The 22,184-nt window shown below is 38.0% G+C and overlaps 2 protein-coding genes across 2 annotated transcripts; both read left to right on the forward strand.

The window, feature by feature from the left end:
• On the forward strand, window positions 1-6,561 carry ears2 (glutamyl-tRNA synthetase 2, mitochondrial). Its single transcript, XM_055056665.1, has 10 exons — window positions 1-302; window positions 812-967; window positions 1,590-1,779; window positions 1,881-2,031; window positions 2,150-2,471; window positions 2,910-3,018; window positions 3,202-3,355; window positions 3,996-4,126; window positions 4,221-4,356; window positions 5,989-6,561. The coding sequence occupies exons 1-10, from the start codon at window positions 116-118 to the stop codon at window positions 6,082-6,084; spliced, it is 1,632 nt and encodes a 543-aa protein (XP_054912640.1). The 5' UTR covers window positions 1-115; the 3' UTR covers window positions 6,085-6,561.
• Window positions 6,562-7,792: 1,231 nt separating this feature from the next.
• LOC129376950 (ADP-ribosylation factor-binding protein GGA2-like) lies at window positions 7,793-21,574 on the forward strand. The gene is made up of 16 exons (XM_055056660.1): window positions 7,793-8,115; window positions 9,881-9,965; window positions 10,345-10,420; window positions 11,180-11,278; window positions 11,862-11,985; window positions 12,118-12,218; window positions 12,289-12,369; window positions 12,443-12,580; window positions 13,551-13,761; window positions 13,851-14,021; window positions 14,109-14,176; window positions 14,270-14,382; window positions 17,988-18,136; window positions 18,431-18,600; window positions 19,157-19,267; window positions 20,227-21,574. Exons 1-16 carry the CDS (start codon window positions 8,073-8,075, stop codon window positions 20,338-20,340), a joined length of 1,854 nt encoding a protein of 617 aa, XP_054912635.1. The 5' UTR covers window positions 7,793-8,072; the 3' UTR covers window positions 20,341-21,574.
• Window positions 21,575-22,184: the final 610 nt, after the last annotated feature.

Consider the following 22,184-nt stretch of genomic DNA (forward strand, 5'->3'; position numbering starts at 1 on the left):
CTCACATTGACAGAAAATAGAGGCCGAATGGGAGTTTCTGCTAAAATGTGATTGTGTTCTCTCTCACAATGTGTGTTTTTCGGTTGTTAGTTAGTAATTAAGCCGTTTTGCCGCCATGTTGGTGTGGTTGAAGATCTGCAGACGGTGTTTTCTGCGGAGTCGTGTTCTTCAGCGGGGGTTTCAGTCTCTTACAGCAGTCAGACACAGACGGGCTGAGCCCCAGGTGAACTCAGCTCCTGTGTACCGATGGTGCTCCACTGTTCAGGGCGAGGTGAGGGTCCGCTTTGCCCCCAGCCCCACAGGTGAGGTCCTCAGGTAACGTGGAGTTATTCTAAGTTTGGAAGATAAGAGATCATCCTCTTTGTGTATCGTAAAGCGTACAAGTATTAAACGACATGCTTATAATGTTCAGTGTAAAACTTCATGCACATGGACTATATTTACGTGTGTGCGGATTAGTGGGTTTATATGTGTTCACACGTATTTCTATAATAAGTAGTACATTAGATATTTTTATGTCTAAATCTTCAATTTGTGACTAAAAGCAATAACTTTAATTTAGTGAAGTCACTGTTGTTAGTCAATGAATAATTAGTTAAGTGCTTCTGAAATTCTTAGCCAGATGAATATTTACTTAGGAAAATGTAACCATTTAATTTTAAGAAAAGCATGGTGCATTGTATGTTTTATGGTCATGTGGGAATTTAGGCTTCCAGTCTGTTTGGAAATTTAGGGATTTTTTTTTTTATTGAAACCTCTTTTTGTCTGATTTAAGAACCATACTTTTTAATTTGATTGCTGTGGTTTACAGGATTTTTGCACCTTGGAGGTCTCAGAACTGCTCTCTACAACTATATTTTTGCTAAGAAATATGGAGGCAAGTTCATCCTGCGACTGGAGGACACAGATCAGAGCAGGCTGGTTCCAGGAGCAGCAGAGTCTATAGAGGATATGTTGGAGTGGGCTGGTAAGAGGTTTTTCAAAGAATTTGGATTGTTTGACACAGTGCGATGTGAACGCGAACAGGAGCAGCTGAAAATAAAGTGAAGGGCCGCGAGGGGAGTCTACCAGCGGGTGAAAAAATGCTAAAAGTTACAAAAACATAGAGGTTGACAAGCAAGCATCATAATTTGGAAATAATAGCTTGTGAGGTCAACACAAGCAGGTACAGCACAATTGGTTCACACCTTCTTGCACCCAGTTCAGTGTATCAGCTATAAAGCTTGTTTAACCCATCTTTGGTGTCACTGTTACTGGTATATAAAAAGCCCTTTTTAAAATAAACAAACAACTCTTAGCCAGACGGGGAAGTAAGTATATCCTGGTGGCCCACCAGACTTCTGATACACTAGGGGAAACCCTGAATTTTGGTTCCCAATTAAACCAAGTCTATCAGAAGATCAGGTGTGAAAACACCCTTAGAATACTGTTTCAGCAAAACTATCCACTCTACTTACAAATACTGTATGGTAAAGACGGTTAAAAACATTAACTTTGGAATCCATTTCTGTTTGTTTTACAATTTTAAGCCCTTATTTTATCACTATATAAAACACAGTCTAGTCTCTAGTGCTTACTTCCACCTGCAGGTATTCCACCAGATGAGAGTCCTCGTCGGGGAGGACCCCGGGGTCCATACCTGCAGTCCCAAAGATTAGACCTCTACAATCAGACTGCCAGGAAGCTTGTAGAGAGTGGTCACAGCTACTACTGCTTCTGCAGCCCCCAGAGGCTTGAGCTGCTGAAAAAAGAGGCTCTAAGGGCCGGCCAGACACCACGGTACCTAAACGGTCACGAAACTTTGTTCCTGAACAGCCAAAATGGATCAAAGACGTCTGCAGGATTTTTGCACAGAATTGAGTGTTCGCCTGTTTCTACAGCTACGACAACAGATGTCGTCACCTGCGAGCAGACCAGGTCCAGGAGAAGCTGGCTCAGGGAGCTCCGCATGTGGTCAGGTTTCGACTGGAAGCCGGCGTCGAGCCGTTCCTGGACCTGATCTTCGGATGGAACCGCCATGAGGTGGCCCAGGTTGGTCTGGAGGGGAATTCACCATGAAAGGTGTAGTTGGGAATGTCAGCACGTCGTTACTCTGGACCTGGTGGGACACCAAAATATATTTCTTCAACCTGTTCATTCTTATCCTCAGGTGGAGGGCGATCCAGTTGTGATTAAAGCAGATGGCTTCCCCACCTACCACCTGGCCAACATCGTAGACGATCATCACATGAAGATCAGCCACGTTCTGCGAGGATCCGAGTGGCTCATCTCGACCTCCAAGCATCTCCTCATGTATCGCGCGCTGGGATGGACGCCGCCCACCTTCGGACATCTACCGCTTCTGATGAATAGTGACGGCAGCAAGCTGTCCAAGAGGCAGGGGGACATATTCATTGAAAAATTCTGTAGAGAAGGGATTCTCCCTGAGGCTCTGCTGGATATCACAACCAACTGTGGATCTGGATTTACCTGTAAGTGGCGACGGGTGACATATAACACTTCGGGGTGTCTCAATGCTACTTTTTCACTTCTGATATGATACTGATATTGCAGCTTTAAGTATTGACCGATAACAAAATTGAAAAGACATGATCAAGTGGTGTTATTCAGAAAATACTAATCATAAACAATAGGTAAGAGAATAACTGACTCATTTATTATTCATTAATTTATCTGCGTGTGGGATACAAGTGCTGATGTGTAGAAATGCTAAGGCGGATTAAATGCTGGGGTGGAGATTTTAGATGCAGCCTGATATTATGCGATACTTGTTTCTTGGCTGATAATGGATCAGTTTTTGATATCAATATCAGATGGGGCTCACACTAGTAGCAATAAGCTTAAGATGAGCACTGTCAATATTAACTTAATTTAAGTAATAATAATTATGTGTTTATCCATGTATACAGCCAATCGAATGGGACGGAGGTTAGACGAACTGATTTCTGAGTTTAATCCTTCAAAGATCAAAACTCACTCTGCTTTGTTAGACCTGGAGAAGCTACCAGAGTTCAACAGGTGGGAGAGAAATCAACTTCGTATGAACTTGTCTTTAAGAATTTGTCTCAAATCAATCCAACCAAATTACAAAGAGTGTTTTTAAATGTTAACTTATTTTGGAAATTGCTCAACCGGAAGTTTTTGTTTTTCTGAAGAATCATCAATTGATTGCTCTCCATTTCTCTTTGGGACTTTGGACAGAATTCATCTGCAGCAGCGAATTGAAGATGAGCAGAAGTGTTGTGTGCTTATTAAAGATCTAAAGCAGCAAATTCAGCAGGTTTACGCTGCAAAGATCCAGGATAAAGAGGTGCTTGAAGGGGATTATATTAGACGTGTGCTACATCTCCGTAAGGTAATTTCATCTACATTAGCTTTATTTCCACTGAGCGGTACGCCACGGCCTTGTGCAATTCAGTATGCTATTTTTTCTGTTTCCATTGTAGTGTAAGCTAATTCTTTATGTTCATATACATGTTGTCTGTTAATTTTGATATTGTTTTCTATTAAAAAAGCAGTATGTTTTGAGAAACTGAAAGCTTTTTGCATTTTCCAAAAACCTCCGCTGTGCAGGATTTTGTGCATCAGTCAGCCACTTCAGTGAATGACGTCAAACTTGCAAACTGTTCAGTTTAGTTTTCAGCTTTATTGTGCAAAATTTATGAAGGCTAATGTTTCAACAATATCTGTCTTCATCACATTAGCTAAAGTCAGTTTTTCAATAAATTTGGATTGTTTGACTGTGCAGTGTGAAAGCAAATTGCAGCAGCTGAAAATGTAGCAAATGTTGCAGTTTGCAACATTTGCAAATTGCAAATTTCAAACCTTGGCTGCCAGAGTATCAAGTGGGAAAACAACCTTAGTGTGACTTTATGAGATAGATCAACATGAAGTTGCATTTAGTTTATTTTGCTATTAAAATTATTTTTTCAAGACATTGCACGTCTAAAGTAATATCTTCAGTAGTATTCAATGTATTGCTTTCTCTTCAACAGGGTCACATAACTTCCCTAAAGGAGCTTGTGAGCCCAACCTACTCCTATCTGTGGGTGCGCCCTTCCCTCTCCACCCAGCAGGTGGCAGCACTGACCAAGGAGGCTTCTCATATTGCGTCTTTAGTTCTGAGGTTTGAAAGCAGGTCTTTGCTGCATATTAGCAGTGTTTTGTCAAGTTTATGAATATTTGTGTGTGTGCGTGTGTGTGTGCGTGCGTGTGTGTAGGTTAATAGAAGAGCAGGGAGAGGAGCTGTCAGTGGGCCAACTAAGCAAAGATCTAAAGAGTTTGCCTAAGCAGACCAAAGCCACCAAGTACAGAGAGGTGATGAAGCTGCTGCGCCTGGTTCTCAGCGGCCTGCAGGTACCAGTCTACGTTGCGTTGAGCTCTAAAATGTGTTGTGTTTAACAGATGTTGGCTGATTCAAACTGAGGCTAATAAGAGCCACGCCACAGAGAACTGCTCACTCTCATGATGCATAGGTCTCACACTTTCTGCCAATGAGTCATTTGTCTTGAGATTTTTGTCAGCCTTATGAGTAAAGTCTAAAAAGCTAACCGACGAGCTGAAATACTCTGTGTTCATTCTTATGAATACAAAGAATATATAGATTTTTTTTTTATCTTTAAAAAAAGAATAAATGATTTTTAAAAGCTTGTTTTTATGGTTTGTTTGCCTTTTAGCCATAGTGGTACATTAAAAATTTTTTTTATATTGCATAAAAGTGAAATATTTCTTCCCCGTCATCTCAGAAAGTGAAGCTCGTACATTTTATCGAGAATCGACACACATATGTTTCAAGCCTTTGCTTCTTGTAATTTAATGATTATGGCTCAGAAAATCTGTGAAGAAGGCATGTTTGGAAACCGGTGGTGTTGCCTCCTAATCAACTGATGAACACAAAACACCTGCAAATGTTTCCTCAGCCTTTCAGCGGTCTTTCAGTCTGGGTTAGTAGGCCACACTGTCATGGGGAACTCTGCTGAGTGGACAGATGTCCAGAACACTCAAAGACTTAGCTGGAGTCGTTCTTTGATTATTTTATGTATGTTTGAGAAATCCTTCAATCTCCCGTAGCAACCATTCAATACGCCTGGTCGGACCTAGCTCCGCCTTCGAGGACAACACACTTAAATACTCTGATGGCAATACTTTACTCAACTCTATGTCAGCAATACGTGGTGAGGGTCTGACAATGAGTTTGGTGGAGTTGAATAAAACTGTCTGGTCTGAAGCTTGTGCTTTTATTTTGGAAAATATATTTTCCAAAAAGCGCAGGTTTAATAGCGTGATTTTTAGAACGTTATTGGGTATATCTTTGACACCATCAGGGCTTTGCTTCATCTCAGTTCTTGCTGGCAGCAGGAAGTTTCATCACACAGCTATATTTAAAACCACCGCAACAAAAGGGAGATTTTAATCTGACTTCAGAAGTCTGTATTTTAAAAAGAAATATTTTTTTCTGGCTTCTACATGTTTCTGAAACGAGAACAAATTTCAAATGAAATAAAAACATATGGATGTGCGTATAAAAAATGTATCTAAAATGAGATTGTTGCAAATTTAAACAATATTCTTTCTCTTTGTGAGCCTTGCATTTAAATTTGAAAATACCCGTGACCCTGTGAGACTTCGGATGTCATTTAGACTTTTTACAGACCAGGGGTTTCATTTCTGCTATTCTTCTAAAATTGCATATTTCAAACTTTTTCAGCACTTTTATGAGCTGACACATAGAAACTAAAAATAAAAATAAAACATACATTATGTAACTTCTTTTATTTCCATCTATTTCTTGACCAAGTAGAATTGTCATGTCTTGCTTTATGAAAACAACAGCGCTGCCGTAAACCCTGTGGCGACTCAGTAAAGTGGCACATTTTCAGGAGGGCTACCGAATGAGGAAGTTGCTTTTGATTCAGTTTCACACACACACTCAGTCTGGTTTTCTGAGGAAACCTAACTTACCTCCTTTTGTTGCCCTCTGCATTGCAGCAAGGACCCAGTGTTGCTGAGATGATGGTATCTCTAGGCCCCGCAGAAATCAGACATCGATTCCAGAAGCTTCTGCTGCCTCCAGATTCCTGTTAAAGATGGTTCACAGATAACCTCTTGCTCAGCTGGCGAACTGTTCTGTATGTTGAGAAATACAAAACTTCCGACAAACTTGATTACTCTGTCAAACTTGAAAGAAACTCAGCCGACTAAACATTATAAATAGTTCATGCTGTCAGGTGTCTTATACATTTTTTTCTTTTTTAGGCAGAGACTATGCACACCTGGGTGGGAAGTACCTTGGTGTATTTGTATGCTACATTTGTATGCTCCACTGATTCGAAATCGATGGGAAAATTTAGTTTTAATTTGACAATATTAATAAGAATAATGACAAACGGTTTTATTGTGACTGTTTTCTGGCTTTTGAAGGCTATATATTTTTTTTTGTTGCATCATATGTATTACCCTAGAGGAACAGGAAGTTGTGAATTACAGATAAAGAAAAAGGTCACTGAAACTATGAAAAACTTTGAAAAAGAGTAAAATAATAAAGAAAATGCTTCAGTTGGACTCTATCTATGGGAATATTCTGACATCAATTTGCATCACATTTTCCACTCTGACTCAGTGTGCTCCAAAAACACTGAGTGTGCTAACCCCTAACCCTAACTAAATCAAATTTTTATATATATGTATAGATAAATTCTATTTTTTAAGTTTCTGATCAAACAAAAAAAAAAAACTAGCATCAGTAGTTGCATTTCCAGCTCTTATCTCAAAATATGCAAGACATTACAGATGCATGTCAACTAATTACATCTGCTGTAAAAGTTTTTAAAAAAAATCATACTACTTTTGGCTTTAAGTCAGGTTAAAGTTTTCTTGTTTTATGCCATTCAACAGTAACACAAACAATCCTTCCTGTTCTAAAAGCCAAAATAATGAGATCATTGTGTTGCTGTCCACAAATTCAGAAATCTTCATGAATTAGGGTTGCTAAGTCTTTTTGTACAAATGACGGCATGCTTTGAAAACTTCAAATATGTTGATGTATTATTTTAAAGCCACTCCAACCTCATCTTGGAGTCTTGTTTAATGATTATGTGAAACTAAAATGTCAGTGTTTTAACCTTAACATTTTACAACACAACTTTCTCCCTGATCCGTCTGCGGCCTTTCTTGGTCTTCATGTTGTTTGTTGACTAATATTCTGTTAAAAGTCCTCCACATAGCTCCATTTATACTGATACTGTATTGCACACTGGAGGATTCTGTTTACTTTTATGACTTTTAAAAATAATATATTCAGAAAGTGTGGATGTTATTTATTTCTATCATTAAATAGGACTGAACACAAATGTCACACTCAGGTTTGCGTACCACAAAAAAGATAAAAATAAATCTGTTATTGCTGCTACTACTGTATAATGATATTTCTATTATATTGTCAACTTCCTAAAAAGATTGGCCTGTCATTTTGGCAAATACATGAATAAATAAGTCACCTCTTCTTTCTTTCCAAAAGGTGTTTTAAGCTAAATAAATAAATACATTTAAAAAAATCATTTTTTCCAAAAAAAAAAAAAAATGACTTGGGCCATTACTTTATAAAGGTGACAATATATACTTTTGTTACTTTCTTCTGTATTCCGAGACAATAATCTATAAAATATATAGATTAAAAATGCTTTAATTTGCCTACTGTGTTTTTATTATTATGTAACGTCAGAGTTTAGGGGTTCAACATTTTTCACGTCAAATGCGCTTCTTTCTGTTTACACTTAAAATACACACAGGCACTTTTGAGGTTTAAACCTTCTTACCGAGAACATGCTTTTTAAACAACAGGAACGCTTTGCGGTATTTTGTAGTTTTAGACGAGCGTTTTCGTCTAAATCGAGGGTGGGGTGGCGCGTGTTGGAGGGTGTAACGGTTAACTTGGTCGGAGCGGCAGAAGTGTGACAGACGGTGCGTGAGAGTCACATGTCACCATAAACAAGCGACTGTTTGACACCTCCGACACTCAGAGACGCTCCCGGGTCAGCGGCTGTCTCCGGACCGGTAGAGGAACCTGGGCGGCCATGGCGAGTGATGACAGCCGAGACACCTTTGAGTCGTGGCTCAGTAAGTTACAAAAAACGGAGCGAGAAAGAGTTAAGATGTGGTTTTCAGCCGCTCGTTTGCAGGAGAGACGGAGCTCCTAGCTTGCATCTCGTCACCAACCGTCGCTGTTGAACGTCATCCTAACCGTCAGCGCTTGAGCTCTGGGATCCCACGAGCTCATTTGATGTGCGGGCCAAAGCTCGGCCGTGTCTGGCTGTCTTTACAACAGTTTTATTTGTCAAAACATTAGTATTAGTACAAACTTTTAGCTTCGACAGGAAGTTGTTGAGGTCCCCGCGCGTGCCCGAGAAGCGCTGCAGCGGTTTTGTCTGAAGCTGACACCCCGCTCACGAGACTGTGCGCGAGCTCTTAACCAATTAAATAATTAGCTTAATATCTGGTGGCAAGACGTCCTCTCAAAGTGTCTTCAGTAGTTTCCTGCACTTGTCCATAAGTAAGCATAGCTTTCAGTGTAAACAAACCGTATTTACCATAACTAAATACACTTAGTGGAGAAATTCATAAATGCCTGCATTCAGTCCTCAGATTAAACTGAACTTAGTTTGAGAAACAATGGCGTTTTTAAGTTCAATTAATTCCGTTCTGTTCAGTTAAATCGAACCAACAAAACACTTTAGAAAAATTAGCGAATCTTAATTCATATACAAAAATGTCAAATCAGACAGTTTCTATTCACATGGACAGAATCACATACTTGGCAGTCAAGTTTAGTTTATCACACCATAGCAGTAAAAAGTTGTCTAATTGGTTCAGCCGTTAACTTTGCAACAATCCCTCATAATAAGCAAGCCTGTTGAAACAAAGGAACAACTGCTTCTCAACAGGAAGAAACCTCCAGTGGACAGGCCCAGTATAAATTGCCATCCTTTGCCTTAATTTTGCCATATAAGCAGTTCTGGGTTAAAAGTTCTCCCAAATCGAAAGCCTATTTGTGAATAAGTTCACTTAAATTCTTATTTAATGACTGATTTGATGGGTGGCTTTGGGTCATGGTGCTCTTTGGATAGTGTTTCTGTTAAATGGAAAAGACAAGACTGCAAACCTCTGAAAGCTGGAGTCTGGTAGAAAGCATTACTTTCAAAGTAATGCTCCTATTCAATAGACTAAATAAGCAATAAACTAATTCCACTAATACCTAAAAAAAAAGGATTTGGAGCATATTGCCATAATATTTCAAACATACTTGTGAACATACTTAGAAATATTTACCAACCGATCAATTTTTTTCTGATACCGATAGAGATATCTGAGGTTTAGTATCGAACATCGCTGAATTGACTTGAAATGTTTCTTTTTAGACAACCTTTTTGTTTAGTTTTTTTTTTCTCCAAAAATACAACTTCCTGATTGTTTGTGCACACTTTTACTTCCTCAAACGCTGCTTTTATGAGTTTTTGATTTAAGAAAATTGAATAAGCTTTGTTTGCTTCAGGAATTTCTCGTTAGCTTTATTAAGTACGTAATGTTTAGCACTGAGATTTAATCCGTTTCTATTTATAAAATAATCTGACAGGGATGTTGGAAAAAGTTTAGAAGAATCAAGAGACTCGGCTGCAGTAAGTAAGAGTATTAAACAAGTAAGCTAGCACTAACCTTCCCTGGTTTAAATCAGGATGATTATTCGTTTTCCATCCGGTTAAAAGAGTGCGCTAACAGCCAGAGCGCTGCTTGAAGAATTTTGTCATAAAACGCATCTGTATTTGTATTTTATGCTCAGTAAGTGGATGACTTTTTGTACTCAGCTCACTTATTTTGATTTGATCAGACAAGGCTACAGATCCACATAATCAGGAGGACAGATGGGACTGCATCGAAGGTTTCTACAAGCTGGTCATCCAAGAGACCGATGGGTAAGCAATTTCCTTTACCTGACATTTTTTAACCTTTAGCTTGCCTCAGAGGGTCTCCTTTCTTCTGGTTTTAGGCACCAGCTTGAGTTTTGAGTGCAGACCAGTTGCTTTTGGTGGTTATTTCCTCGCCACCAAGGCATTGGGAAAACAGTTGCTTCACAGGTTTTGAGCATAGTTTCTGTTGCTCCACTTAGAGGTGGTGCAACTGTCAAAAGAGAGGAAACTCTTCTCACTATGCAAATTCAGACCTTTCCTGTCTTTTAGGAATTTAGATCCCACTTCTCTTTTGCATAAATTGCAATTTCTAAGTACAGAGTTGCTACGTGACCCACTCACTTGTTTCAATGCGATGTCATGTTTTATTTAATTTTTTTTTCAGGCCTCAGATAGCTCTGCGACTTCTTGCCCATAAAGTCCAGTCCCCGCAGGAGAAGGAGGCTCTGCAGGCGCTCACTGTTAGTACCTAAACTCTTTACTCAGCTCAGTAGGCTTACAATTATTCATCCCACAGGCAGATATATGCTAATTTTTTATTATTATTTCAGCAAATGTTTAAAAGCATTTGATTACTCTGATGCCAATAAATGTATCTAAAAAGGTTATCTGTAAGTAAGGGTATAAATACTTATTGACATTCAGATTTTTGTTAAAATTAAAATAAAAACTGAAAAAAATGCTGTGTGTTTTATGTCTTTAGGGGAACTGCCTCTGTCAGTAACTTTTAGAATTTGTTTTTTAATCCCACCAAAATTTGCCAAATTTGTCTTTCTTTTGATACTTTGCAGCATGTTTAAATACCAAGAAAAGAGATTTATCTTTGCCAAATTCCTATTTTAGAAATTTATTTGTTTATTTCATTTAAATGTAAATTCTTCCCCTTTATATCTCTAAACAAACTGGTACTGTTTGGTTTGTATAATGTTCATCTGCCTTTGTGTTAACTGTAGGGGAGGGAGGGTGGTCTTGTGAGTAAAACGTGTCATTTCACTATTTAATGTGAGACATCGGCAATTAAATCTGCATTCAGACCCACTGTGAAGTCTACGCAGGGCTTCAGTCAGTAAGTTGCCATGAAAGGCAACATTTCAAGGGTCATGCGCTTCATATCATCTGACATGTAAGGGATGGTTTACCGCAAGTTAGCGATGAAAAAAAATCGGATTCTTCTTTTCTTTCATTTTCACTTTTTTATGTCTTTTTTTGGTGTTTTCCAGGTTCTGGAGGCATGCATGAACAACTGTGGGAGGAGGTTCCACAGCGAGGCTGCCAAGTTTCGCTTTCTAAATGAGCTTATTAAAGTCTTAACACCAAAGGTACCACTTGCCACAGACTTATCTTTCAGTATTGAAATCAGCTATGATTCACATTATGAATCCTAATTTATGTGATATGACATCTGCTATATATGTATATATATTTTTTAGAATTCTCTTACTAAGAATTTATCAGATGCAAGCTCTGCAGTAGCACACATTTCTTTTATGTGAGTTTCTTTACTGGTACTATGAGCTTTGAAGATTTAGATAAGTAGTTCTTAACATTATATTTGGCCATTTAAATAGCTTTAGGTTATTTTGTTTACCGTTAAAGCACCTGGGAAAAAAAGACGTAATCCTTGTTTTAAACATGGTGTGCTTTGCTAACAGCCATGCTAACTACTTATACTATTCACTACAGGCTCTTCTCTCGTGGGAGAAGCTGTATCGTAGCACAGGGGCTCGATTGACAGCAGTTTACTTGTGTTTAAATTGGTTTGATATTCTGAAACAGTAGGTTAAAAATGGCAGTCAAGAGATCCGTGGCAACTTGGGAGGAGTTGCATGAAATTGACAAACCAAATCTAATTGCAAATGGATGCCAGGTTGGATCTTTATTTTACTTTGTTTCTTTCTACAGTATTTTGGCAGCTGGACTCCACAGAAAGTTAAAGACAGAGTGACAGAGGTCCTCTATGGCTGGACCCTGTGGCTCAAAGAAGAACCAAAGATTCAGGAAGCGTACAACATGCTGAAGAAACAAGGTGACCTAGAACACAAACACACAGGATATCATTACACTAGTGTTGATGGCTTTAAAAACTGAAAAAATCACTTCATTTAAATATGTTTCTATCTCTGAAATGATCTAAGCTTTACTTTTTCTCCGATTTTAGGTATCGTAAAGACAGATCCGAAACTACCAGACACACTAATCATGGCTCCTCCCCCTCAAAGAACTACAGAATCCGTTTTTGATCAGGAGGAGAAAGCCAAGGTGAGTGTCTGACACTATAATTATATGCCTTTTGAATGTTCATGTAGATAATATGTCTGCTCTTTATCAGCTCCTAGCAAGATTATTAAAAAGTGGCCGTCCAGAAGACCTGGAAACGGCCAACAGGCTCATTAAAAGCACAATGAAAGAGGTGAGGAATGAGGTGGTGCTACTGGCTGGCTTGATGATTGGCTGAACTGATTGTTATCGGTGTGTGTTTATAGGAGCAGGAAAGGGCTGAGAAAGTAGCAAAGCGCGAGTCAACTCTAGCAGAGGTGGAAAGCAGCACTAAGCAGCTCAGAGAGATACTGGAGCAGCAAATAGTGACTGGAACGTCATTACAGCCCAGCGACAACGTGAAGGTACGCTGGATGAAACGGCAAGGCGAAGGCACTCGGTTTTTTCCATAATTAAGTTTATCTGTCAAATATGAAAAAGACAAACAAAAAAACACAACATTTACAAAAGTTACACACTGCAGCTTTAAGGTTTTTTTTTTTTTTCATACAAACATGTAGCCAGAACACTTCAGTCTCATGATATAACTATGTGATCTGTCAGTGTTCCAGCGTCTTGTGATTTCAAGAATGTTTGGGATTTTATTATTTTTCCGATGACCATAAATATTCAGCGGGTTTGGGGTCGGGCATCTGCCGAAGAAGTTCATTTTGCTTCCTCTGATAAAGCATGAGATTTTGATTTGATTTTCTGTTGGTTACAGCAACAAATTTTGCTGTAATTTGTCCCAGTAGTTTTCACATTAAACGATGGTATCATTGTTTTAGGATCATTTTTCAAAAATAAATGGTACAATAATGCATTCTCAAAGATCAATAAACTTTTGAAGTCCAATGAACATTTAAACTGGAAGATAAATAAGAAAATAATAAACAAAACAATAGAAACGACAAATAGAATGAATTATGACATTTCTGTAAACAAAATTGTTTATAGAATTTGGTCTCAACTAACAGAAAACATTAGTTGAGACTAAAGCACCAAAGAGCAAATCAATAAATCATGCAAATGGTAAGTACTCAGCTCATTTGAATTTATCATGCGATTAATTAATGTATTGCTGAATCATATTTTGACTATAACAGGCATAATATTCCTTGCTTTTTCCTTCCTTGTTTTTTTTTCTTTCCTTCTTTATTTCCTTTCCTTTGTCCTACCACCCTTGCTTCCTTCCTCTTGTTTTTCCTTCCTTCCCAGTATCGGATGTTATTTCTTTAGTATATATCAGGACTTTCAGTGTCTGTCCTGCATCAGTCTCTCTTTCTCTGTGTGTAACTCTCCTGCCTGTAACATTAAATCTCTGTGATAAACTAGGAGCTCTATGAGCGCTGTGACCGACTGCGGCCCAGCTTGTTCAGGCTGGCCAGCGACACGATGGACGACGATGTGGCTCTAGCGCAGATCCTGGCGGCGAATGACGATCTGACCCTGGCGGTGAATGCCTATAAAGATGTGATGGCAAGAGGAACGTGTAACTTGGGAAGATCACGAAGTAAAAGTGAAGAAGTGACAAGCAAAAGCATCAGTAAGACCTGATTTGGTGTCTGTTGTCTGTGGTACTTTTGGGTCCGTCTTTGCTGTATATTTACAGACTTCGTTTTCATGTTTGTTCAGGTTCGACGAATCGTAGAGAGATTAAGAGCTACCATCTCATCGACCTGTCAGGTCTGGACTCTCCACAGATCCAAAGGAAAGCTGATTCGTCGCCTCAGTTTGAGTCTTCTTCATCCGTTTTCCACTCTCATTTGGAGGGCAACATTTTTCCAGCACCAGAACAGGACTTTGGTAAGATGTTACTTGAAGCATCGATTGCAATATATCAATGATTAGGAAGATAATTTCTTATTTATAGTCATGTTGTGTAAATTACAGAGTTTGATGATTTAGACACGAAGCAAATCCAGCAGAATCCAAAGTCATATTATGAGGAACTAATGCAGGTAAAATCTCAATATAAGCCTAAAGATAAAGATTTAAGCTTATTTTTCTATTATAAGATGGTATAACAAACATGTTTGGTCTTATTTTTTTAGATTGACAAAGGGTTTCAGATGACCAATGGTAATCAGAATGGAGGGAGAGAAATTTTCCTGAGAGCCCGTGGAGGTGACGGAAACAACGATTCATCAGACGGGGGACACACCTGGTAATGAAAGATTGTCGTCATTGTTGACAGAAACCCCTAAGGAGCCCTGTTTTATTTTTAGAGAAACAGAGTCAACTGAAAACAGAGTGTTCTCAGTCAGAGGATTCTTCAAATGTGCTGTAATACAGACCACTAAAGGAGCTCCTTCCTGCCCACAGACATCATCCTCTACAACAGCTACTAGAAGAACCTTGGATAATTTGAGTTACGACATTTAATTTCCCTTTGGGATCAATAACAATTTTTTAAATAGAATTGAATTGGCATTTCATATAAGCCATGTAAGAAACCCAGCAGACATCTGGACGAAGTTGCTCTGGAACCAAACATGAACTTTCAGGCTTACATGTAGAATGTAAGTGTGGAAGATTAACACTACTCATCACCCTTAAAGGGGTAGCATTATGTAAAATACACTTTTTGGAGTGTTACATCATGTTATCATTTTATTCCCTAATCATAAACATACCTGGAGTGTTGATTGAATACTTTTATGTTCATTTGAGAAATCCTTTAATCTCTCATGGCAACCATTCAGCTGTGCCAATTGTCTGGTTGGAACTGCAGTTTCTCAGAACTGCAGTTTCTCAGAACTGCAGTTCTGAGCTTCCACCTCACAGAGCAGCCCTTCTGCACAACTCCCCCACTCAGCTCCTTCAGACTAGTCAGCAGCAAGTAGCAGCAGCAATTATACAAGCTACTTTTCAGTGCAATGCTGGTTAAAGGGTTAATGGAGGAGTGATGTTGTGATGACATCATGAAGGTGGAGTTTCAGAAAGAGGAGGTTTAAAAGAGACACAAGCGCACTTACTTTTTATGACAAATTAAGTTAACGTAGTTGCTTGATTGTGCTATAAACTGGCACTATGTGCCTGTAAAATACATAATGGTGCCCCTTTAAAAGCTTATGTAATCTTACAACACAAATGAGAACTCATAAATTTGAGACAGTTCAGTGGTACCTCAACACATTAATCACTTGATTAATTTGAGTAATTGTGATTTCAACATCCAGTAATAGTGCTGCAACCAGTTCTTTTTTGATACTGTGCAGCCCACCTTACTGCTTTGTGATGGTGTATTTTCCTCTCTTCCTCTCTCTGTTTCTCAAATTTCTCCTTACCAGACGTCTATTCCACTTCATAAAGCAATGAGTTGTCAGTTTCTAAATAAAGGTTGCTGTGATCAGCTTAAACCAGTCAAGTGTAAATAGAAATAAAATGCTTTTGTTGCAGTCCCATGGGCAGTTACTCGCACATCTTGAACCTTTAACATTTTGTTGTGGTAGATGAAGACAGAATATCGAATAAATATGAGCTGGAAGGAATGGTTCCATGGCAGTAATGATGTAGATAAGTTGGTAGATGATTTTCAGTCTAAAGTTTCAGATATCATTGATTAAATTGCCCCCATTAAAGTGAAGGTTGTGTCTGGAAAGAAGATAGCTCTATGGAAAAATGCACAAACAATTCAATCTGCAAGACAACTCTGCCGTAGGGCCAAACAAATTGGCGTAAAACCCGTTTATTATATTTATAAAGAAAGACTATGCAACAATCACACAACACTAAAACATGCAAGGGAGGGTTTCTTAGCAGATGTCATAAACAAAAACATTAACGATGCTCAAGCTTCATTTGCAACAGTTGACAGGCTCACAAACCCTCCTGTGATGTTACCACCTGAACTCCAATCTAATGCTGCCTGTAACAAGTTTTCCAGCTTTTTTTCAGAGAAAATTCAAAAAATTAGAGGATTAATCTGCACAACCACTTTAAAGCTGGTACCAATGCTGTACCCAAACAAAACAATTACAGGAAAATCGACCCAATTTCAACTACTTAATTATAAAACCCTAGAAGAAATTATAAGTAAATTAAGCTCAAGTTCCTGCTGTCTGGATGTTCTACCCACATATTTCTTTTAGAAAGCCCTGCCTGTCATTGCTACTGATCTGATCCAAATAGTAAACTAATCACTCACATCAGGCGTTTTCCCCCAGGCTTTGAAAACACTGATAAAAAGAACAATCTGGACAAATCACTACTGCAGAACTACAGGCTGACCTCTGATCTCCCATTCATCAGCAAAGTTATTGAAAAAACTGTGTGTAAACAATTCAATAGCTTCCTAGCGGGAACCAACCGCTTTGACTCCTTCCAGTCTGGTTTTTGTGCTCACCACAGTATGGAGACTGCCCTCGTAAAAGTGTTCAATGACATCCATATAAATGCAGACTGTGGGAGAACCATAGTGCTGGTTCTGTTGGACCTTTGACAGGGAGGTTATAACAGGAAATAATATTAGCTACCATAACTATGCCTATGATGCAGAGCTTTACATTGCAATGTCACCAGGAGACTCAGAATCCATCCAATCACTGAACAGATACTTAGAACAGATAAATGTGTGGATGTGCCAAAATTTCTCCAGCTGAACAGAAACAAAACTGAAGTTCTTATATTTGGACTGAAAGAGGAACGATCTAAAGTCAATGCACAGCTTCAGTTTTTACAACTAAAACCTAGCAATCAGGCCCAAAATCTGGGAGTAGATGGACTTTGATTTGAACCTTTAGAGCCAGCTACAAGACAGCTACAAAGTCGATCTTCTATCACCTGAAGAACATTTCCAGAATTACAGAACTAACGTCTCAGCCAGATCTAGAGAAACTCATTCATATGTTTATCTTTAGTCGCATTGATTATTGCAACAACGTCTTCACAGGTCTGTCCATCAAATCAATTCCTCCAGCTGCAGCTGATCCAGAACGCTGCTGCTCGGGTTCTCACTAAAACCAGGAAGACACAGCACATAACACCAGTTTTAAAGTCCCTCCACTGGCTCCTCATAGCTCAGAGAATAGACTTTAAAATACTGCTGTTAGTTTATAAATCACTGAACAGCTTTGCACCACAATACATTAAAGATCTGCTGTTGTATCAACCTTCCAGACCCCTCAGGTCTTCTGGTTCTGCTCTACATCTCCAGAATCAAAACCAAACGAGGAGAACCAACATTCAGCTTCTATGCACCACAAATCTGGAACAAACTTCCAGAAAACTGTAAAACAGCTGAAACACTGAGTGCCTTTAAGTCCCGATTAAAAACCCACCTGTTTAGAATTGTATTCGAAACGTAATCAATTACGTATTTAATGATTTTTTGTTATGATGTAAAGCACTTTGAAATGCCTTGCTGCTGAAATGTGCTACACAAATAAAATTTGATTGATTGATAGTTTTAAAAAATAAATAAGTAAATAAAATGTGTTTCATGGATTTGCATTTAGTCCCACTGAGTCAACCCTCTGTGGAGCATCTTTGCACTGCTGTTACAGTTGCACATCTTTCGACTTATGTCTACAAGCTTTACACATTTGGAAACTGACTTATTTTTAAACCCATTTTTGCTTTGCAAAATAACTCAAACTCACTAAGACTGGTTGCAGAACATTTTCAAACGTCTCATGTTCTGTTTTATAACATTCATGTTTAAAAATGATCATAGAATCAGTTAACAAAAGGCATGTATAAACAAAATGAGATCACTCGCCATATCACATACTCTGCTTTGATTTTCACTGTTACCTTTTGTGCTATCAGGTCAAACTCCCCGACTAAGCAGCTCCCTGGATTGGAATTGCATAAACAACCAAATAAAGACTTTGGATCACCGCTCATACTGCAGGAGAGCCGCCATCCATCTCCATCGTTGAAGGACATCTTTGTTCCTTTAGAAAGTATCAAATCCAGTACGTCTCCTCTGGTTTACACAGTTTGCAGCTAAGAACTAAAACTTTCTGAAGAATTTAGGGTTTAAACGTGTAAATGATTTTATCTTCCTCCTGAATACAAAGCGAAGCGGTGCAGATTGGTCTATTGTTATTTACAAAATGTAAAAAGATTGTGAAAAACACCTGAATTCATTTCTTTTCCCATTACAATGTATGCCTAGGGACTTCAGTAATTTACAAGCTCGGTTTATGCATTTCAGAATTTTTTTCATCTTTTTTTTTTTTTTTTTTTTTTTTTCTTATGTGTTGTAGGTCAACTAGAGCCAATCACGTTGTACAATACGGCTGGGATCCACGTGTCCCTCCATTTTGCCAAAGGCTGTCCGTCAGGTCATCCAGGTGTGGCGGTGGCCGTCATGTCTGCGGTGAACACATCTGCACTCGACGTGAAAGATTTCGTGTTTCAAGTCGCCGTCCCTAAGGTAAAAAAATAAAATGGTGATGGGGTTCTATCATCTTAAAGTCTTGTAGTTCTAAATGAGTTAATACTTAGTCATGACTTCATTGTTGAGTCTTTAAAGCTGCTGTTTGGTTAGTTTAGGTCAGTATAAATTAGGGTTGTCAATTAATCTGATTGATATGAAAAATTTATTGTTATTAAATGACACAGATTAATCAAAGTACCTGTTTTGATCTTAAAGCCTCTCTCTGTCTCACGGAGGGTTAGCTAATTCACCGCAGTGCTTTATGGGTTTGACACAACAGTGGAATGTGAAAGTTTTCAGCAACAAATGTTGAAAATGTTTCAACTTTCTGCTTATGGTGTGCTTTGTCTTACAATTGCCCAATTCAGTTTTTTTAAGCACACACTGCACAATATACTCCACTGGTACAAGGATCAGATGGATAAATGCAGCAAAAGTCCTAAAATTGCCTCGAGTATTTTTGTTTTGACCTACTTCTTTTTGGTTATCCATATTCTAATCTTTATTCCTGAACTGAGAACATTGCTGATTGTGACGTTAACTCTTCTTTAAGAGCATGCTGGTGAAGCTTCAGCCGGCCTCCCAGACTCGGCTTCCTCCTTACAACCCTCTGCTGCCTCCACCTGCAGTCTCACAAGTCCTGCTGTTAGCCAATCCTGAAAGTGTGAGTAGAAAAGAGTCTGCTTGTTTCTGTTTCTGCTCATCCAAAGCATTTGAACACTTGGTATGCAAATTAGAATTCAATGCTTATTTTTACTGCCCTGTCAGACTTCTGGATTTTTTATTTTTTGGCAAGAGATTTAGAGAATACGACAGATTGTCATAATATTCCTGTTCCTTTCAGGCCCTTGGCAGCTTTTATAACCAATCAGCTTTTGAGAAATGTCCGCTCTTTGTAATGTTATTATGGCACCAATTTCCTAAAGTTACAGTTTAGACTTTTTAATGTTCCATGTTTTGTATGCATATTGGGGTTTTTTTGTTGTTGTTTTTTTGTACCCTGTCTATCAATTATAGCTTTAGAAAAAGGATGCAAATGAATTGGAAGAGCAGAAATAACTTATTATCACTCAGTGGGGAAATGGTTGATTTGACCCAAGAAGCCTGGATGTTTGAGCTGAATGTATAGCTGCATTTCCAATACAAATGTGCCCAAAACTTTGTGGACATTTGTTCATGCGATAAGTCAAATCAAAAAAGAAAACATGCCGCGCCATCTTCCTAACACTTTGTCGTTTTTTTTTTTTTTTCTTTTCCTCCAATAGTCGCATCCGGTCGTTGATAGCATGACTTGTGAGATGCAAAAAACATGTTTACATTGCAGTTTTTTTAAATGCACTCATTTCCATGTAGCCAAAAAACTCATCCTAATGCAAAAACATTTTCATTGAAAAACGTGATTTGTTTTTTGAAATTGGTGTATTTCCATTACGTAAATTTATTTTGCAAAGGGTTTGAATAATTTATATATTATAAAATCCTGTTATATGGGAAAAAAATTAAGTTTTTATCATTTTGCAACCAATAGTTTTCTTGTATGTGAATTTATATAATCATAACACGTCTGTTTTTTTTTTTTTTTTTTTTGTTTTGTTTTTTTTATTCTTTTTTCTGTTCTTCCAGCGTAAAGTTCGGCTACGCTACAAGCTGACCCTGACACACGGTGACCGGGGGCTCGTCGAAGCAGGAGAGATCGAGACCTTTCCCGACTGGGCAATTTTGACTGGACAAAAATAGAAATAAAAATAACGACACAAGCTCAAGAATGTCATTCTGCTGGAGCTAAAATGCAGACAATGTAGGCAGAGGGAGAAAACTGAAATTATTGGGAAAAGAACAAGGCCAACTAAGTGAGGGCGAGGTTCATGTGGAATAAAGCAATGCAGCAGCGATGAATTTTCAACAGTTGAGTGCTTCAGTTCTCAGGTGATAAAGGTACAGTCACTGCTTTTTGTTATGTTGGAAACACAAAAACGCTGAAGTCAATCTGTGGCTTTCTATTTGTAGGGATTTTATATTTTTGTTAGATTGATATAAATTAAATCAAATTATCTGTAGCTCATCTGGAATGCGCTACAGACCACAAGAGGGCGCATTTCAGTTCACAGGCTGCGGGTAAAACCTCACCGACCTGGTGTTTTATTAGTCTTATGAATCTTTCAATTCCTGCTTGATGAACCTCTTTGTAAACAAGTCTGGAATAAAATTCAACCATCAATATTTGTTAGGCAATAATAGAAACTGCTGAAGATGTTTTTAAATTTTAAAAATGCCTTAATTGTTATGAGCTCTATGGGCTTTTTATCCAGCTGGGAATTCTTCTGATACTGCTCTGACTGTTACATGTTTTGACCTATTCTTTTAATATGATTACTGGTTACAAGTTACTGGTTATAGATGTGCACATTAAAACTTTTTCATGTCCATACTTAAAAAAAAAAAACTAGTGCATTTACTGAGAAAATCTGGTGCTTTATAACACCAGATTTGGTGATAACGGTGGGAAAGTATCTTACTTTATTGTCATCGAGTCCGTAAATCCTTGCAAAATTAGTATTTAGGAAATTAAGAGTTAAGAAAAATCTGAAAAAAAAGAAAATGAGGTAAAACTGAAATTGTGTAAGTGTGTCTGAACTGGTAATTATTGCAACTCCTATTCATGTGTAAACTCATTTCATTTAATTATTTTGTTATTTTCATTTTTTTCACTGCTTAATGTTTTTGCAGCCACTCCCCAACACTGTAGCTGTCATCACTGGAGTATTATCTTCTTGCCAATCACATGTATGGCTGAAATTTTCCAATGGAAAGGCAGTTATTTTATAAATATAAAGATCAGTGTATTGTTTTTCTTCTATAAACTTAATATTATTAGTAAATGCATAACATGCCATCAGTTGTTTAATTATTGAATGTTTTTTTTAATGTCCGATGTAGTCTGATATTGTAACAAAATTAGCAAATTGATTCTTTCCTGATATAAAGTTTCACTTTTCAATTTTTTCATCCAAAATCTCTTAGTCTCATTTTTTTCAATCATTTGACTATTTCAATTTGTATATTGTATAAAGGAATATTGCACAGTATTTCAAAAATACTGTGCAGCACTTTTGCTGTATAAATAGTGCTTTATAAATAAATTGACATCAACAATGAAAAGAAAACCTTCAAGAGATATGAAAATATGTAATAAATTCTCTTAGATTTGTACATGACAAAGTCAAGTAAAGGCAACCCTCATTGTCAGTGCTGGCCCAGAGCATGTGCAAGTTAACCCATTTAAACCCAGCGGTCATAATAGCAAACAAGACATTTTTTCACTTTCAAGGACTCCAAAAAGGTTACTGATTAAATTTTCAGTCAATGTTCCGCAAATATTGAAAGTTTAGAATGTTTAGATAATACGTATGCAGTATCACATGTTTACAATAAATAATCACATGACCAGAGCTCTTTATATCTTGGTTGGCGAGAGGGAGGCTGCCACCAACCTCCCAAAGAAGAGGCTAGCTAGGATGTATGTTTAAATAAACATATGTTAAAAGATTCTTGGTGCACATCATCTTTAAAGTGTCTACTTA

This window comes from Poeciliopsis prolifica, unplaced genomic scaffold (assembly GCF_027474105.1).
Source record: "Poeciliopsis prolifica strain line A6 unplaced genomic scaffold, Auburn_PproV2 SCAFFOLD045, whole genome shotgun sequence".
Classification (NCBI taxonomy): Eukaryota; Metazoa; Chordata; class Actinopteri; order Cyprinodontiformes; family Poeciliidae; genus Poeciliopsis; species Poeciliopsis prolifica.

Bases quoted from the DNA above. Each gene is read 5' to 3' on its own strand.
- ears2 (XM_055056665.1), top strand. From the start codon at position 116: ATGTTGGTGTGGTTGAAGATCTGCAGACGGTGTTTTCTGCGGAGTCGT. The intron at 2,032-2,149 runs GTTGGTCTGGAG...TCTTATCCTCAG, and splicing joins ACCGCCATGAGGTGGCCCAG to GTGGAGGGCGATCCAGTTGT. The intron at 4,357-5,988 runs GTACCAGTCTAC...TCTGCATTGCAG, and splicing joins TGGTTCTCAGCGGCCTGCAG to CAAGGACCCAGTGTTGCTGA.
- LOC129376950 (XM_055056660.1), top strand. From the start codon at position 8,073: ATGGCGAGTGATGACAGCCGAGACACCTTTGAGTCGTGGCTCA. The intron at 8,116-9,880 runs GTAAGTTACAAA...TGATTTGATCAG, and splicing joins CACCTTTGAGTCGTGGCTCA to ACAAGGCTACAGATCCACAT. The intron at 14,022-14,108 runs GTAAGATGTTAC...TGTAAATTACAG, and splicing joins AGCACCAGAACAGGACTTTG to AGTTTGATGATTTAGACACG.